General features: G+C 39.4%; 1 protein-coding gene across 6 annotated transcripts in view; it reads right to left on the bottom strand.

The window, feature by feature from the left end:
* Window positions 1-2,953: 2,953 nt before the first annotated feature.
* Window positions 2,954-18,699, bottom strand: part of PDGFRA (platelet derived growth factor receptor alpha) — a 50,953-nt gene continuing 35,207 nt past the window's right edge. For 5 of the 6 annotated variants that reach the window (XM_072620788.1, XM_072620789.1, XM_072620792.1 and 2 more), the window contains exons 13-23: window positions 17,563-17,667; window positions 16,443-16,553; window positions 15,880-16,033; window positions 15,061-15,227; window positions 13,709-13,827; window positions 13,156-13,278; window positions 11,523-11,634; window positions 9,214-9,313; window positions 8,998-9,103; window positions 6,590-6,825; window positions 2,954-5,876 (exon numbers count right to left, since the gene is read on the bottom strand). In XM_072620788.1, coding sequence (XP_072476889.1) covers window positions 5,729-5,876; window positions 6,590-6,825; window positions 8,998-9,103; window positions 9,214-9,313; window positions 11,523-11,634; window positions 13,156-13,278; window positions 13,709-13,827; window positions 15,061-15,227; window positions 15,880-16,033; window positions 16,443-16,553; window positions 17,563-17,667 — 1,481 coding nt within the window. In that variant the 3' untranslated portion in view covers window positions 2,954-5,728. The remainder of the gene's footprint in view (window positions 5,877-6,589; window positions 6,826-8,997; window positions 9,104-9,213; window positions 9,314-11,522; window positions 11,635-13,155; window positions 13,279-13,708; window positions 13,828-15,060; window positions 15,228-15,879; window positions 16,034-16,442; window positions 16,554-17,562; window positions 17,668-18,699) is intronic. The other variant, XM_072620787.1, reaches the window with a different exon arrangement.

Here is an 18,699-nt window from a genome sequence, read left to right as displayed (position 1 = left end):
TTGTGTCATTATAGCCCTTAATGGAGAGAAAGCTGAACTTGGAGTCAAGAAGACGTGAGTTGTAATCACACCTCAGGAGTACAGCTACCTGTGTGACCCTAGACAAGTCATTTACTGGACTAGGCATCAGGGCAGAGTAATAATTAAGGGGTGACAAGTTCCTCCTCTCACCCTTACCCAGAACTACCATCATGAACTCCCAAGTTGCTTTCCCAGCCTAATCACACTAATCACTAATCACTAATGCAGGAGCATTCTGGCTATTTGGTGGGGTCAATATCATCACTATATATCCTCCCCACTCCCCCAAACAGGTCTGCCTCTTACCTTCTGGAAGGTGGAGTTTGATGAATTTAGAGGTCACAGACTGCACTATAATGACAAAGGCCACACTCTTGAAGGAATAGGTTCTTAACTTACCATCCAAGGGGTGTATAAAAAGATTTCATGGGACAAAGTTATATCTTTATTTTCTCTAAATTCTAGCTGAAATTTATGATTTCCTTCAGTCCTTAGAATGGGTCTAAAGGCTTCACCAGATTGCCTAAAAGATCAGTGATACAAGAAGTTAAGAACACTTAGTCTAGGAAATGGACTATCCCCTTCTCCCCCCTGACTGCACCTGAGTGTGTGAGGTTCTGCCCTACTGCCCCTCTAATGGCCTTCTTAGCCATGGTCCTAGAATGTTCTGGGATCTCCCCCACACCAACAGTGTCCCAGAACTTTGTTTCCTGAGGCTCAAGGTGCTACCCTCCCAAAGGACTTCTTCCTCCCCTGTTTGCCAAAATTATTCATTGCAGTTTGTAGTCAAAGGATTTAGGTTCTAATCCAGTTCTATTACTGGTATTCCTGGTGACAGCCAACGTAATATATCTATGCCTCAGTTTCTTCACCTGTAAAAGATTTATCCCAACTCTCTTGAAGGATTTACTATGGGGCAGGTAAGTGTCAAAGTAAATAGATCACTGGCCCTGGAGTCAGGAGGACCTGAGTTCAAATTCAGCTTCACACACTTACTAGCTGTGCGACCTTGAGCAAGTCACTTAACCCCAATTGCCTTGCCTTTTCCCCCTCCAAATAAAAAAGATTTAAAGGATTTAACATGTTAATGGATATGAAAGCTCTCTGAGGAAGTTATAAATGAAGTACAAAAACTTGAAATATTGGGACCAGTATACTGGAAAACACATGTTACCAAAATAGCAGTCCAAGAGGGACAGGTAAGCATCTGAATTCAGTCACAAAAATCTCACTGAAAACTCTTGGAAAACAAAGTTGACAGAAGCTTAAGCTCATTCAGTAGCGATTGAGTAGGAAGAAAGCAAGGCTCAGTCAGGGAGCATCAGAGGTCAGAGACCATCATTTACTCCGTGGGGGACCTCAAGTAAGACACGTGATTTCTCTGGGTCTCACTTCCTCACTTATTATGGGGTTGAACTAGAGGTCCTCAAACGTACCTTCCAGCTCTGGATCAACAGTCCTATGAATGTAAAAGTTTTTATTTCTGTTTATAGTGGACCAATGAGGCTTTTTTTACAGGGCTCCTAACCACCTCATATGTTGTGTTTGAAAAGACATCTACTGTTGGGATCTTTCTTGTTGTGAGCGACAGCATTTGACCCATAAGCTTTGTTCTATTTGTAGAACAAGACTTGTTACAGAAACGAGAAACTTTCAGATTTGATGAACAATATGGTCATGTCTCATTTAGTCACAGATGTAGGAAGTCAGATGAGGCATATGCAATTTTAAAAACCCATATAATCCAAGTCATTTGACATTTCATTTTGGAGTATTGTAGGACATCCAGATCCATATGTCATGATATTCACATAATCATCTCTTTGGTCAGCTGTGACTCCTGCCTTAGGAGAAATGCCCTAAGTGTAAAACAAGAAATCTACTTATAAGTAATCAAGAATTTCATACAATTCAGATTTATATAGCATTTCAAGGTTTATAGAACTCTTTCTTCACAGCTCTAAGGTAGGTAGATCATCCAAATATGGTCCCTATCTTACAGAGGTAGTGAGGTGTCCATAGTGACAGTATCCAGTGGAGGTGGGATTCCAACCCAAGGCTCCAAGTCTTGACTCCCAAGTCCAACATTCTTTCCACTGCACCAATTCTGTTCTCTTATCATAGTGAATTATTTCTAAGGTTTTGGTATCCCAAAAGAGATGCCTAAAATGGAGTTTCCATTGAAATGAGGGACTCTTCTTAGAAAAACTAAATTGTATATGATCTTTGGGCCAAATGTCAATCTTTTGGAGATGACTCAATTCATAGAGAACACCCCACGTACCAGAAACCTGAAATTCTAGAATGAGAGAAAAACCTCTATGGTCTTTAATCACTAACCTTTAATTCCCAAAGAATTTTTTAGGAACTGAATGAAGAGTTTTCTATTCAATTGGTAAGGAAACAACTTTAGATTCTAGTTAAGATTGAGCTTATTTTTAGCTATCATATTAAGATATGCAAAGGGTGACAGATCAATCAAGTCCTGGGCATAGACATTTAGCAACTTGACCAGAGATCATAGCTAATAAATGTGAGGTGTGGGGTTTGAACCCAGGTCTCCTTGTCAAGGCCCTGCAAAAAGAAACTATTTCATTCATTGTACCTAGCACAGTTCCTGGTACACAGTGGACATTTAATTTGTGCATATTAATTCTAATTTGTGCTTGTTAATTCCTGACTCCAAGCCCCAGCACCCAATCTAAAATGCCTCTAAAGTTTAATGTGTTGCTTTGTAATTTATGTGGTTTGCTTTAGAAAAATGAAGCTAGACCTTCAGAATAGCTTTAAATTATATATCATTTATTGAAATATAAAGATCTGAATTTATACATTTTAAAACAAAATAAAAATGGGACATTTGTATTGCCTCTTATACTGATAGTTTCTCCCAATCAAATTTACCCTCCTCACATAATACACCACACCATTGTTTTGGAAACACTTTTTTTATTATTCTAAAATATAATTTTTGGACATTCAAAAGTGCAACAGTTAACGTGCCTGTGGGGTATATCACAGTCAAAAAATATAAACAAAGGCAGTGATACAGCTTGTCATAAATGTTTTGGCAGTATTCTCCGTCTACATAGAAATACATATATACATATGGATGTATAACATCACCTTATCTTACGTCCCTCTTCACAAAACAGGACCATTTTGTACAAGTTGTCAGACCACATTTTAAGGAAATCATTGACCGTTAAAAACTCACAAGTCGCATTTCTTAGGCTAGCTTTTGATTGTCGTCATACAAACGGAGAGCTGGGAGGATTGGCGATTTTCCTTCTGGCGGCTTCTCACAAGGAAGCCATAAAAAACAAACAAACAAACTTGCAATACACTGAAAACACATACAACAAAATATGGTTCCAAGCTACAAATCAGAAAGTGTAGCCCCACGGCTAAGCTTTTGACAAATGGGGCTAGGAGCCACCAGTCCAAGAGCTCAGTATGTTTTGCCAAGAGACACAACTGTAGGTGCAGAGTTAAAAAAAAAAAACATCAGTGGAAGAAGGCTACATGAGAATGAGTGACGGATCGATAAACAGAGAATGCTTCAACTGTGATTCTGGAAACACAAATGCATTTCAAGTCGGACTGGTTGTTCTAGAGACTCCAGTTATTTTGTCATTTTTAACAGGTCTCTGTGGGCTCAGGCTTCGAACTAGGAAGAGCATCCATGAAAGGAAGGGCTGATGCTGGGAGTACGTGCCAATCAGGTACCTAGCTGTTACTGACACGTCTTCCCACCAGATCACTACAGGCCATATTTCATTCATATGGTGTCAGCCATTAAAAGATACTTTACACACAACTGGTTCAAATACTTTAGACACATTGACCATTTTGTAGCCAATAATGAGGCTACTTACTCCAAAATGACTTAAAAAAAAAAGAACATCATATTCAAAATGTTGAATTGGTTTATCCATTTCAACACATCGTATGAATGGCTTCGTTTTACCCACATTTCTTTTAACCCAAAGGCTAATCACAGTAACTACTGCAGAGGGAAGAAGTAAATATATCACTGGAACCTCTTGAAAAAAAAAAAAACTCTAAAATTAGCTTTCTTGGCATCAGCTAATACAGAAGAATGATACAAAGGAGATCAATTTACCAGGTATATAATATGATTTGGTTAATCTGAAACTAACACTTCCAAAGGCAGTATTCCTATTTGGCTGCTACTCTAATTCCAAATTTCAAGTTGTTTTTCTTTTCTCCCATTCCTCAATTCAAATCAATTTAGCATTCATTAAGCACCTACCGCGTGCAGTGTATTGTGCTAAGCACTGGGGATATGAACACATACACACACACGCACACACGCGCGCGCGCGCGCACACACACACACACACACACACACATCTGTCTGTGCCCTAAAGGAGTTCACATTCAACCTTAAATCAGCTTCCTATAATCTGATGCACACCATAGTCCCCCAACTAGCAATGCTTTATAGAAGGTTGAGGGGTTTTAGGCTGTTTACAGGTCAATTCAGAGTTTTAAGATTTCACTTGATTGAACATTTTGATGCTGGGAATTCCATAATGACATCAATCATGAGTCCTCCTTGTTGGTGATGATCGTTATGTTCCATAAGAAGCCTGGCCAAGCACAGACTAGTCCATTTACATAGGGGGACCATTTACTGTTTTACAAGTTTCATTACTTCAAGGGGAATTATTTTTTTAGTACAATTGATTAGACAATCTCTTCAGTACATGATTTTACAAAGAACAAAAACCCAGAACTTGGAGCTGCCTGGGTGATGCTACATGTTTTTTTCTTCTATGTTCAACTAACTTTAATCTGCTACTGCTATTATCATCTTATATAGCCAAAGGTTATTCAATATAAATGCCCCAACTCATTAACTTCATTACCTATTTAGTACAGCTGATCTTCATTGTTGGATTTGTGTTGATGTTTCCGAATTGTGCTTTCTCTGAAGGAAAGTGTTCTAAATTACACACTTAGAATTACTGATGACAGTAGTTGTATTATTAACATAGTTAGCAATATGTAAAAGACTTGTTAGGCTTCTAAACAGCCTGATTCTATCAAAAGAAGGTTTGTTAATGATTATCTTTCTTTTTTTATGATTCAACACTTAAAAAGAAGGTAATATGTTATAGTACCAGTATCCTTGAAGTTTCAAAAGTGGTTTTGCATGTACTTCCTCGGTAGCCCAACAGCAGCTGACACAGGATGTTGTCCAGGGGGAAGTACGTAAATGTTTGTAAGTGGTCTCTTCTGAAGTCCAGAGAATATATTCAACACAAATCTAAACACATCCTCAGATATTTATTTACATAATTACAGGATGGCATCATGATGCAATGAAAATTCTGTTCACCAGAGTCATCAATGCCCTTGAAGCACAAAGTTGATCTTGTATGGTCTTTCCTTTTGTCCATCTATCTGGAAAAAAGAAAAAACTCTGCAATCAATGCTGAGATGCTACAGAAGTATTGCAAGTAGCAACACTAAAATGGTCCATTCCAATATATCTCACTCATTCATATTCAGGATGGTCCCTGGGCTCTTAACTGGAAGATTCTCTTTAAAAAATGGAATCTCCTTGCATCATTTGCATTGCAATAAAGTGGTTTTCTGAAGAGTGTTCAAGTCTTTAGACTGAATGGTGAGTATCTCTCTTTCCAGAAATGGAATACATCCACTAGATCCTTGACCATTACAGGAAGCTGTCTTCAACCAGGTCTGAGGAGTCTATCCCAATGTCATCCATCATGTCGATGTCCTCAATGGTTTCGTCCTCTCTCTTGATGAAGGTGGAGCTGCTGGAACCTGTCTCAATGGCACTTTCTTCAGATGTCTGGGAACTGGGGAAGACCAAGAATAAGGGAAACTGAGGTTCATAAATAAATCCGCTGGGCTATGGTTACATAGAGCATGCCTTTCTAGAATTTGTTAATACTAGACTGGCTGTCCCATTGGATGAGCTTTTATCAGAAAGTATAACTGGTAATTATCTCTCATAATATAATAATTAAGAATAGGAATTATACAAATAAATGGAATTGACAGGCAACCTCCAAAGTTATTTTGAACATTCTTTCTACCTTTTCTATTCCTAAACTTTTCTTCATGGATGTTAAACAAGTTGCCACGGTGATGGATCCATTTCAGTAAATTCTATTCTACAACCACCCAACTACAACTGCTTAGCTCTGGTAGAACTGAAAATGAGCACTGACACACCCCAAGGGAAGGCATCTAGAGAAGGAAGAGCACTGGGACTCAACAGTTGGTGAACAGGAGCTCCAGACACTGGGGGCTCCTCAATGTCTCACTACACTTACCCTGATTTACCAATGCCTCCCTCCCCTGACTAATAATAATGAAGCTAGAAACAAGGAGCATCAATCTCTAGGCAGTCAGTTGCACTCAATATGACTCTGGACAAGACACTTTCCTCTGGGCCTAAGTTTCCTCATCTGTAAAATGAATGGCTTAGGACAAATGGCCTGTCTATCTTCCTCCATCTTCCTTAGCTCAAAATCCATGATCACATAATAATATGGATGCCACCTACCTGTGTCTGTTTCTCTTGCCTAGATCATCTTCAGGGATAGGGTCAATGTCAGGCAGAGGGATGATATAGCCACTGTCAGCACTCAACCTCTGTTCATCATAGCTGCCTTCCCAGTCCTTCAGCTTGTCTTCATTTTTGTAGGTGACCCCAATGTAAGTGTTATCACATTCCACTCTCATGCGAGCAACAGCAGGGTGGTCACTCTTCAGGAAGTCCAGGTGGATTTTTTCATAACTCTGCAAATATCAATTTTACATTATTACTCACATGCTGCAGACCTAATTGTAGAAAGGGAGAGTGAGGAGGAAAGGTAACCTTCATTTATGAAGCACCTACTATGTGACAAGCACTGTGTTATACACTTTACAAATATTATCTCATTTGATCCTTAAATGTAAAGTAATTAATTCCCTTTTTATAGTTGAGGAATAGGCAGACATAGGTTAAGTGACTTGTCCAGGGTCACTCCCAGCTAGGAAGTATCTGAGGCCAGATTTGAACTCAATTCTTTCTAACTCCAGGGCCCAGTACTCTACCCACTGCAACACAAAGCCAGACAGAAATAAAGAAATGAAGAATGAATAAACTTAGAACAATCTTTCAAATTCATTTGTTGCTCTCCTTACTTCCTGATTATTCATAAGGTAGAATCAGGAGATTATAGATCAGAAAGAAAGAAGGCACCTAAAATGTGTAATCTTAAAAAAAAAAGGACTCCCATATATTGGATCATGATACTTTTGTTGGTAGAACTTGAAGACGTGCTGCCACGACACTCTCACCTTTCTTCTCTGTGGCTTTTGAGGGCCCCTAATGTTATTAAGGGAATGACCTCTACCAAGGCAATGGCACCCTCACTCCTCTCCACAACTCAGGAATTCCCAATAGAAAGAAAAAGTGATGACAGTTCCTTATACTCTTAGCTCCTCTAAGATCCTCTTTCAGGCAGTCACTCATAAAACTTCAGGGATGTCAGAAGCAAAACTCCACCAGGAAATGTTCTCAGATTCCCTGGCTAAGTACAGGATCATTCTGGACCACACTTTCAACCTCTGAAATCATCATAGTTCTGGTTGAGCTAACAGCCAACAGGAAGACAGACCCGTCCCAGGTTTTTCCCTTTCCAGTTCCCCTAATCATACTCCAGTGAAAATTCTTATAAGAAGTGGCATAACAAAAAAGGGTTTGTTAAAAATCATCTGTAATTTTCAGTACACAAATGTCTAGAAAACTGAGATAAATGACAAAAAGTATGAAGAATCCAAAAGTTGGATAATGAAATCAAATATTTGGGAGCTGACTGAATAAGCATTTATGTATTCCTCCTCAGCACTAATGAAGAGTTATTTGTTCCATATATGTGGCATGTCATACTCTTCCTGGCAATTTGTACTTGTTATTTTGGACAAAGCTGCCTATATTGCAGAGAATCAGTTGTGGTAACAGCAAGGATGGTGTTCCTCCAAGGCATTTGGTAAAAACCAGTTTTACATGGATTTAAGTGCATTCAACTTAGCAATTTAATGAAATGTGGCTGCACTGAGATGGCTAACCACACTGCCATTTCAAATACTCAAACATCTGTGGAATAAAGCATGTACAGGTGTTGCTAACAGAAGGAAAAAAAGATGAAAGAGGAGCCTTGCAAGAAATGAGAAGTTCTGTCTCCAGCAGAAGACTTGGGCTAAGCATTTCCACCTGAGACCCGAAAAGCATCCTCTGAAGCCAGAAGCCTTTTCCCTTACCACCATTTTGAAAGGATCCTTTTATTCTAGGGTCACCCTAAGGGGTGCCATATCATTGGATTTGCCCTGTAGTTTTCTGCCAGCTTTTCTCTTCTGCCATTTCTAACTTTATACATAGAACAGGTGCTTTAAAATGTGAAACAACACAGTGTAGTGATTAGAAAACTGGACTTGGAGTCAGGAAAAGCTGAGTTCAGTCTACCTCAGATACTTGCTAGCTGTATGACCATGGACAGGTCACTGAGCCTTTGGTTTCCTCATAAATCAAATGGGGACAATAACACCTATAGTACTTACTTCAAAGGACCAAGGATCTACAATTGGAAGGGACTTTTAAGATGTCATCTACTGAAACTCCCTTATTTTTTTTTAATATTTTTGCCCCCTTATTCTCAGATGAGGAAACAAAAACCCATAGAGGGGAAAGGATTTTCCTAAGGTCATAAAGGTTATAAGTGATTTCAACCCAGGTGCTGGGGCTCTGTACTTAGCCCTTTTCCCACTGTGGTTGGGAAAAGCCAGCTGAGATAATATATCTGAGGTGCTTTACAAATCTGAAATATTATAAAATGTCAGTTATCATTATGCTTGCTTGAATTTCCCTCCTTCCCTGATCCCCAAGAAGACCCACTCACAGCCTGCCCAGATGGCTGAGAGACAAACCTTCTTATATTGCCCAGGGAGCAGATTTTCCACAATCTCACTCAGGTGGTAAAAGGAAGGTCTCTTCTCTGGCTCACTGTTCCAGCACTTCACCATGATCTCATATCTGAAGAGAGAATGGAATTCAGAGTAAGAAGGAGCAGAGCCGGTGCCCACCCCAGGGGCAGCACCACAGGCAAGAAGAGATGCCCAACCACAGATTCAGAGAAAGCTTACACTTCACTGGTGGCATGGTCGGGTTTGGCCATCCGGTATCCACTTTTGATTTTATTATAGAAAGTAGAATCCACCATCATTCCAGGATAGGGTGTGCCTCCTAAACACAAAAACATTCCCAAAATAACATTACCAAACAAGGACGTGGGGCATTAATTTAAGCACTGTAGGAAACAGTGGTGCTTACACAATAAATCACACTGGTGGTGCTGGGTCTATACTAGAAATATAACTGATCACATTCCAAGCTATGTGGAATTCAGTTAAATCTCCACTCCAAAAATCCATAATTGAATTAATGTGCCTCTGTGCCTAACTTGAACACTACTCATATTTCTAAATAAATAGCTCACTTGTTACAGAAATAACAGAAAGAAGAAAATGGCTTTAGAGATCTGGCCATTGAGAATGGTCCTGAAGGTTTCATAGAGAGTTGCAGACTGATTGGACAGTAAATCAAATGATGTTCCAGTTTGGGCTTGGCATGAGCCCTTTGGGAATGTCACTGATGCCTAGGTATCCTCCCACAAGACCTGATGATGGCTCCCTCTCCTGACCAGGAAGGTATATAAGGAAAGGGAGAAAAATAAGGTGAATTTTCTTTCCCCCTTTCAAAAGGGAAATAATGAGTGAGAAAGAAATCAAGAGGGCTCCAGTTTGTGGGTCCTCTCAGTCTTGTCTGGGTTGGCATGGACAGAGTGCTGATAGTACCCAGGCAGCAGTCCACATGGCTCCTCGTGCCTACTTTGTAACTTTGAAATGACTGAGTGCTCTGGCTTGAGAAACCCTTAAACCTGAAAGGCCAAAGACAAAAAGGACATGGTATCTTCAGGCAAAGTGTTCTAATGATAACCATTTTGAAAGGTACCCCAACACTGATATGTTATTTGGTTCACATTTGTAGAATCAGAGGGAAAACTGAGAAAGTAATTTAAATAAAGAGAAAAAATTTTTTCACTTAAAACTTATGTAATTGCAATTACTCAGGTAATTGAAGAAAAAGTAGGATTTAAGCCTTGAAAGGTTTCAATACTGCCTCAACTCTCCATTTTCACATGCGGACACAGCCAGAAGCTGCACTACCCAGGTTATCCAAGATAAAGTGTTATAAAGTGCTACCATGCATTATTTTAGTCAAGAAGTAGGGTCATTTGGGTAACTGAGGAAAGACAAAGCTCACTTCTACTATTCTATTAGAATAACATTCTAATATGAGAAATGAGAATGAGAAATTCTACATTTTTATGCCACTCGCTTTCAAGGCTCAGTTCAAATGGTCCATGACTGACTATTCCAGCCTACAGCTATTTCTTCCTTTTCTGAATAGCATTCTCATTTTTAATTAATAGCAGAAAGTAAACTTTTGAGGAGAGAAACTGTTTCGTTTCTGTCTTTTGTAACCTGAGCACTGAACACGGACACGCAGTAGGTATTAATGTTTATTATATCAATACCACTGGGTGTAGCACTGGTCTCTTTTGTTTCTTTCATGCGGCTTAGTCTTATCTAAATTGTACCTCTTTGTGATCAAGGAACATGACAACCATGCTGGACTCATGATAGAAATTCTATATTTACTGAGAAATATTTACTACAAAATATTGAAGAGGAAAGTGAATCAAAACCTTCAACTATCCAATTCTCTTCTATTCCAGAGTTGGCTAGGTGTCAAAAGACCTAGAATCTAATCCTGTATCTGTTACTCACTGGGTGACTATCAGCACTCCCTGGTACTGTTTCCTCATCTATAAAAGGAGAAGACTTGAAGTGTGTGACCTCTAAGTCACTGTATTAGTCTCCTAGGAAGAGATAAAGAGTCCATTATCCCCATGAGAGCCCCACCTATCTCAAAAGTCAGGAGCAAAATGGTAACTGGTGAATAGATACGGTCAGGGGCGTGACCAGCAGAGGAGAGGAGGAGGTTTCCCAGTGTGTTCAGCAAGAGGGAGGAAATTAGGCGGGAAAATGGGGACACCTTTTCACACATTATTGCTAAGGACATTCTCCTACCATCTGGTTAGGAGTCACTGACTCAAGGATATGATGTACAGGAATGCAGAATCTAGCAACATAACTATCTAGTATCTTAATGGTTTGAGGGGTGTTCAGAAGAACAACCTGGTTTTTTTTTTCTCATCTACATGAAGCCTAGACCCACCCCTTATGAAATGGCTTCAGATGGCAACCTTTGCTCCAATTTATTATGATTTGTATTTGTAACACTCTGCTACTCCCCTGCTGAACTGCCTCAAGGACGGAAGGAATACTTGGAATTACAAGTTCATCAATGAGTCATTTCAGGCACATACCAAGGGAAAAGATCTCCCACAGCAGGATGCCATAAGACCAGACGTCGCTCAGCGTGGTATACAGATTGTCAAAGATACTTTCAGGAGCCATCCACTTCACTGGGAGAAAAGTCTGCATCAAAGAAAGGCAAGGCAAAGATATATATGGATATTAAAAAAAATCAAATCACCATAGCATGTTTTTACTACCACAGATAAAGATGAAGGACAGTAACAGAAACAAGACTGCTTCTTTTCTGGGCACTTGGAGACTTTTTATAATAATCTTTGACCTGTAAGCAGTTAGATCATCAAGAAATGTGCCTTCTGCTACAAAGAATTTATCTCCAGGAATACTTAACACCCCCAAATTTCATTCTCTTTTTTCACATTTTTTTTGCTTTGACATCTACATATTTCTCTCCCCTTATCCTCCCAGAAAATCACCTCTCATAAAAATTTTTATAAGAAAAAGAAAAAAAGCTCTGCAAAAATGATCAAATGTATAAAAAAAATCTGATGTTATTATATGATATCCTATTTCCTCTCCCAAGAAGCAAAATCTCCAGTGGCAGATTTGAGCATAAAATGGGTACCTTCCTGTCCTTTACTGGTAATTTACTTAGTGACTTTTGGGTAAATGGCAGCCAACTGATTTAGCCCACTGCAACTCAAAACTCCAAGCTCAAGAGATCCACCAGCCTCAGCCTCAAAGGTAACAGAGATTATAGGTATGCATCCACACGCCATGCTTACTTTTGTACTTTTAATTGTCAGGGGAAACATCAGAGGTCAATTTGCACTGAAGACCCCTGAGAATTTACTCAATCCAATTACAGGGGTGATCTGGCTTCCTGAATGGCTCTCACTAAAGACATCAAAGTTTCTATCTAGTCTCACTAATATTCATTAATAATATGGCTAGGGGGGTTTAATGACACAGATTACTATTTTTATTGGGTCATAAAAAGAATATAAACCCTAGGAAAGTCAAATGACTTATCCAAGATCAAAGCTGGTATTGGAGGTTCTGACTATATTCTACCATGAAAATCAAATTATGTTGAATCATTGCACCAAATATTCTGTCATCTCTCCAGACATACCCTAACCCTAAAAAATACAGTCTAGAATTGGAGGGCATCTCAGAAATCATGTAGTACAATTTATCATGTTAAAGATGAGGAAACAGAGACCCAGACAGGGAAACTGGCATGCCAAAGGTTACACATTATTATAAAGTGATGATGAAAACTCCAAACTTTGGACATCAAGCTCAGTCCTGATCCCAATATATCATGCTAACTACAAGAGGTACACCCATTTTCAGCCAAGTCCTTTCTCCAGTCTACCTGAATAGTGTATGGCTGCAGAAAGAAAATGGCATCCTCCATCCATGTCTTTTATCACAGAACAGTTCATGTGAATTGCCATAGAACCAACTTAGCTATAGAGATTAAAGCCACACTTGAAAATTATAGAGATGACCAGATCATGGCATAAAGTCATGCCTTAGTCCATTCATTCTGCTGGGTCCAATGGAACTCCATTCCCAACATGAAATTACTATCTTTAGCTGCCCTGAAGAGACAGGATCTGTATTTTAGCAATTTTTTTTAAAAAGAGAAGCCAATTGAATGGACCAGATACTTACACTGCCTTTGGACACATAGTTGGAATCATGCATGATGTCTCTGGCCAGGCCAAAGTCACAGATCTTCACAATTTTTCCTTGAGCCAGAAGCACGTTGCGAGCAGCCAGGTCACGATGAACACACTGTGTAGAGACAGATGCACCATTAAAAGACTAGCTCATGCAAGGAGCTGAGAACCTTACTATTTTCTACCCAATCATAACCATGGCCCTAACTTAAAAAAAAAGACTGTCTACTTTTCTAGAAACTGTCAAAGAAAGCCTGACTACCCATAAGAGGTACTTCAACCTACTGTGGTTTTTATCATAGAGACTGATATCACAGGGAATGAGATAGCTGCATGAATAGGAGGTATACAGAGCATAAATTCCCCTTCTACCTGCAACTTTGATCTTTGCAGTAGCCTTTTCTCTATAGGAAAGAAAAAAAGCTACTTTTACCTGGATTCTCTTTCTGCTTCCCCCAAAGTCATATTTCTTTAGGCTCTCCTCAATCGCCACCTCAAGACTGGACACTCATTTTTTTGTACCCTATTCTCTAGAAGGCACTTACATTTTTTGAGGCCAAAAACTCCATTCCTCGGGCAACTTGATAGGTAAAGCTCAACAGATCCAGGAGACTGAGACCTTCTGAGCTATCATCTGAAAGCAGGTTTTTGACTTCTGGATCTGCTGCAAAACAAGTGAAGCTATTAGGGATGAATGGAATGACGTGAGGCTAACCAAGAGAAATGAAGGAAGACTTTCCTCCTAGAGACAGAATACTCAGACCACAAGATGGTTCTCTCCCAAAGGAAGTCACTACAAAAATGTCTCTTGGTCACATGGGTCAATCTAAAGCTCCTGTCAAGAAGGGCTAAGTTAATACCCTACAAATGTTTTATTATCCAATTCCCAAATTTCTTCTTCAGTCTTGATTATCAAATCCTCCCTAATTACTCTTAGGAAAAAAAAGACAGAAAAAAAATTTATAATTGCCCCCAATGAAGACAGCAGTTTTTGGGTACTATAGAAAAATACTAAAAAGTAAAAGTGCTATTTTCATGGTATTTGATTCATATCTTCCCTTTTCCACATTTTGTAAAAAAAAAAAAAAAATCAAATACCAACTTAGATACGATTGCAATCCCCAGGTCTGTGTTAAATCTTTTGGTTCAGTTGAAACTTTTCCATTTTTCTCAGCTAATATGACTTGGAATGCTCCCAGGATTTTCGAGGAAGAAAGAGGAAGAAAAACCATGGCAACAGATCCTAATCCTTCTTTGAAATTTTTTCAGGAAAGACAAGAGAGACTCCAGCCATCCACTGATTTCTGCTGGCTAAGTGAACTCTATAAAAGCAGGTTCTCACTGCCAACTTAGCCTAGGACTTAGAGTGACTCAGGTTCTCCTTACACTTAGAGCCAAGACTACCAGCTCTGCCAGGGAAGCACGGAGAAAGGAAGCACTGGCTCCATCACTATCCTAGAGTAATCTTTAAAAGGGGTTAGAAATTCAACCCTTTGGCATCCAGCAGTGAATGTTGTGAAACTGGAGAAATACAAAATATTACATGGGTATATTGTCTTGCAAATTTTACAAATAAGCATATCTACACCAGGCTCAAATGAAGTTATGTATGTAAAGCATTTTGTAAGTTTTTAAATATTATATAAAGGCAGTTACTATTATTATAGCTTAACATCTAAAAATCCTGAATGTATCTTATAATCATGCTCAAAATTCTCTGGGGTATATCAGTACTTTTATGACCCATTTTAATGGACGGGAAAACTGAGATCCAGGTAAGTCAAGATCAAATGATGAATGATAATTGCCACTACCCCTACCCAGGGTGGATCATCATTCCCAGAAAGTGGGGAAGGTCACTATATTCAAATACTGCAGAAGGCCCTTTCCCATTTACCTGATACAGATTTCTTCTTGTATGATGCAGGTCGGTCATACATCGATCTTTGAATATCTGAATATTTAGAGCCTTGTTTTCTTTCCAGCATAGGAACATATTGTGTAGTATCAGCTTGCTTCATGTCCATATAATCCCCATTGTTTTCAAATGATAAAATGACATAGCTGTAACAACATAAAAGTGAATGTTACTCAATCTTCTCCTTCAAGTAGATCAGTGACAAAAACTCTCTATGATGCTGCTGCTGCTGCAAACAACATTTAACATCATACACACAGCTGTCTACTAAGAAGATAGTTCTTAAGTACAGAGAAGACTCAATAAACTCTCACTTGGCATTTCAGGGCATTTCACATCTGGTCATTTGTCTATTGCTTCTACAAAGAGAATCACTTCTCTTAGCACCACTACAGACTCCAGGGCACAAAGAGACTAAATGTCCCCAGCAAAGAAACCCAGTAACAGTCAAGCATGGAACTCAACATCCCAAGTTATAACTAGCCTCTGTTTTGCTTCCTTTAGCCACACTACATTTGACAGAACTTAAGTCTTCTCTAAGTGGCAACAGTCAAGTGGCTCCAAGAACCCTTCTAACTATAATATCTATTCAAACCAGTCAAAGTTTTCCCATATGATGCCATGATCAGCACGTGCCTGGAAAGAATGGTCATTCAAACTGGGCTGCCTGACTGGAACAGTCATGGATACACTATGGTCCAAATTTTGTTAACAGAAGATTACTTAGTAATAATATCTACACTCTTAATTTGAAAAGACTTACAAATAGGTGAGCTAATAGTCTTTGTCCTCTCTCACCTCCTAGTGCTTTCATCAGCTGAGTTCATCCCAAAGATATCTAGCTCCTTCTTTGCCTTCTCCGGATGGTGGCTCAAGAAGTTGTCTCTGTTCTTATGCAGGTAGTTGACCAAATCCCCATAGAAGCAGTATTCAGTGATGATATAAATGGGCCCTACAAGAATGAAAAAGAGGTTGAGAATGACTCTAACAATGAAGAACAATTTCCAGGACAAAAAATAAATAAATACAAATTAGTAATCTTGAGGCAACACTCTGTTTTCTGCTCAAAGCAAAGACAATGAACTTTAGTATACCTTAAAAGACTTCAGGGAACTCAAATCAAAACACTCATGGTTAATGGTGTGTGTGTGTGTGTGTGTGTGTGTGTGTGTGTGTGTGGGTGTGTGTGTGTGTGTGTGTGTGGTGTGTGTGTGTGTGTGTGTGTGTGTGTGTGAGAGAGAGAGAGAGAGAGGAGAGGGAGATGGAGGAGAGGGAGAGGGAGAGAGAGAGATGGGAAGGAGAATGACACGTTCAATCATTTTCGATACAGACAATACTCATCATCAGATCATCAAGCCCACCTGACTTGGTACATGCTCCTAGCAGATTGACAATATTTAAATGGGGTCCTAGATGAGTCATTATCTTCAGTTCCGACATGAGGGCCTGTTTTTCACTGGATCTAGCTGTGGCTGTTGGAGAAATAAACCACATCATTTAAGTTGAGCTGTACACCCGCTTTTCTTACAAAAGGTCAACAATACATCATTAAAGTCAAGCATGCATTAATTCTGTCATTATGCATTCTCTTTTATTTATGTTCTGTCTAAAGAGGGAGTAGACAGAAGTTCAATTTAAGGATGTCTTTGGAGGGAGGGGGAAACTAGGCATCTAATCCCTAGTCTTTATGGTAAAAAGAAACCATTAAAGCCAAGTTGATTTTTCATGATATTGATAGAGGTGAAGTAGAGGAGGAAAAAGACAACCTAAATCAATGAAGTACATTAAAAATCGTAAATATGATATAAAGAAGGTTCCAGGCTCCCAGAATGCTCTAGGGCGGTTCCCCTGAGGCAAATGTTTGAGAGGACAAAGAGAAAAGTCAGACAAGGATGGATTATAATCTGCTTCATTAGATGGAATATGCAAATTGATGCGATCATAGAACCATTGAGGTACTAAAGGACATTAATGCTTTCCATCTTCTTTCCCCAACTTTTAACAAGAGCAGTGACAAATATAAAAACTGATATATTTGAATTTCATTTCATTCATTTTCTCTGATTACTTTGGTGAATACAAGTCACAAAATGTCAAAAGAATAGTAAAAAGAAGAAAGAAAATTTCAGACAATGCATAAACTGGATGGATAATTAATCCTTTCTCAAATGTGATATGATCACATTGTTAACGCAGCAACTGACCAATACTACTGCAACAGACCATCTAACCAAAGTGATAAAAAGTTCCCTTAAAATGTACAGTAGCGTTTTCTTTGGTTTCTTTTTATAAAACACTAGGCTTCTAAAAGTTGGGCAATTTGCCACAGGAGAAGGAAAACTCTGAGGTGAAGAAGACTCCTGAGGTTTCATTTTGGGGTACCTACTGCAAGTGTATAGACTGGTTTAATGATTAAATTCTCCTCATCATGGAAGAGAGAAGAGCTAAAAGTAGAACTTTAAAAACTGTTGCCATACTTACGTTTTAGCATTTTCACGGCCACCTTCATCACAGGCTGGGAACGGCTTAATCCATATGCAGTCCCTTCAACCACTTTTCCAAATGCACCTGAACCCAGGATTCGACCTAAAGGAAAAATAAATCATTGATTCACTCAAATGTTACACACACATCACCTTAGCTTTATTTACTACTCTTCAGCATTCCCACAAGTGTAAGTGATGGGAGTGAACATAATTATTCTTCCAACATTTTATGAAAAAAATCAGAACAGAGGCCTCAGAGAAAGGGATTAGAATAATTTCTTTAATCATATAATATCTGCAAGGAAAAGACAACAGAGAGAAATGAGGCTGCTATTATTACCAATGGCAGTGTAGCACCAAGAGCTTTAACTAGCTGGGACAGAAGAGGCTTCTCCTCAAAATGCTGAGACTTAGACAGGTCTCCCTGTTTTGACTGTGACCTCCCATTCCATCAGCAGCCTGAAACACCATACACAGGAACTGCTCTGAGGTCCCATTGCTATACATGCCTCTCAGATGTCAAGTTCTTCCCAAAACATAAGGAAGCAAGTGTCATAGAGCCAACTGGACTCATGCCACTTGCCACCCTGATGAACAGTTCTTGCCCCAAGTGAAAAGATCCTGTTATGGGGCAGAGCCAAGATGGTGGAGTAGAAGGACAGATCTGTAGAAGCTCTCCCCTACAGTCCATAAAATACCTGTAAAAAATGACTTTAAACAAATTCTAGAGCAGCAGAAACCACAAAATGACAGAGATTTCCAGCCCAAGACAGCCTGGAAGTTCAACAGGAAAGTTCTATCACACCAGACTCAGAGTGGAGCACAGCCCAGCCTTGGCCATGCAACGTGACAGGGACAGGACTGGAGTACACTTCAGGGTGAAGAATCTCTGATAGCAGCTGTGATTCTCAGATTGCTCAACCCACAAATGCCAAAGACAGCTTCAAAGGTCAGTGAGAAAGCTCTTTCACCTGGGTGAGAAGCAAATGTGGTCTGGCTCTGCTAGCAGCAGTCATTGCAGCAGCAGTGTCCATTTTTGGAGCCCTAGGTCTAAAGACCCCAGAGAAGTGAACAGCTGATCTGAGTCTCAGTCCTGAGTGGCAGCCCTGGGGTGAGGAGGAGCACTGACTTG

This window comes from Notamacropus eugenii, chromosome 6 (assembly GCF_028372415.1).
Source record: "Notamacropus eugenii isolate mMacEug1 chromosome 6, mMacEug1.pri_v2, whole genome shotgun sequence".
Lineage (NCBI taxonomy): Eukaryota > Metazoa > Chordata > Mammalia > Diprotodontia > Macropodidae > Notamacropus > Notamacropus eugenii.
Note: the sequence above shows the minus strand (reverse complement) of the source record. Positions and strands in the feature narration are given on the sequence as shown.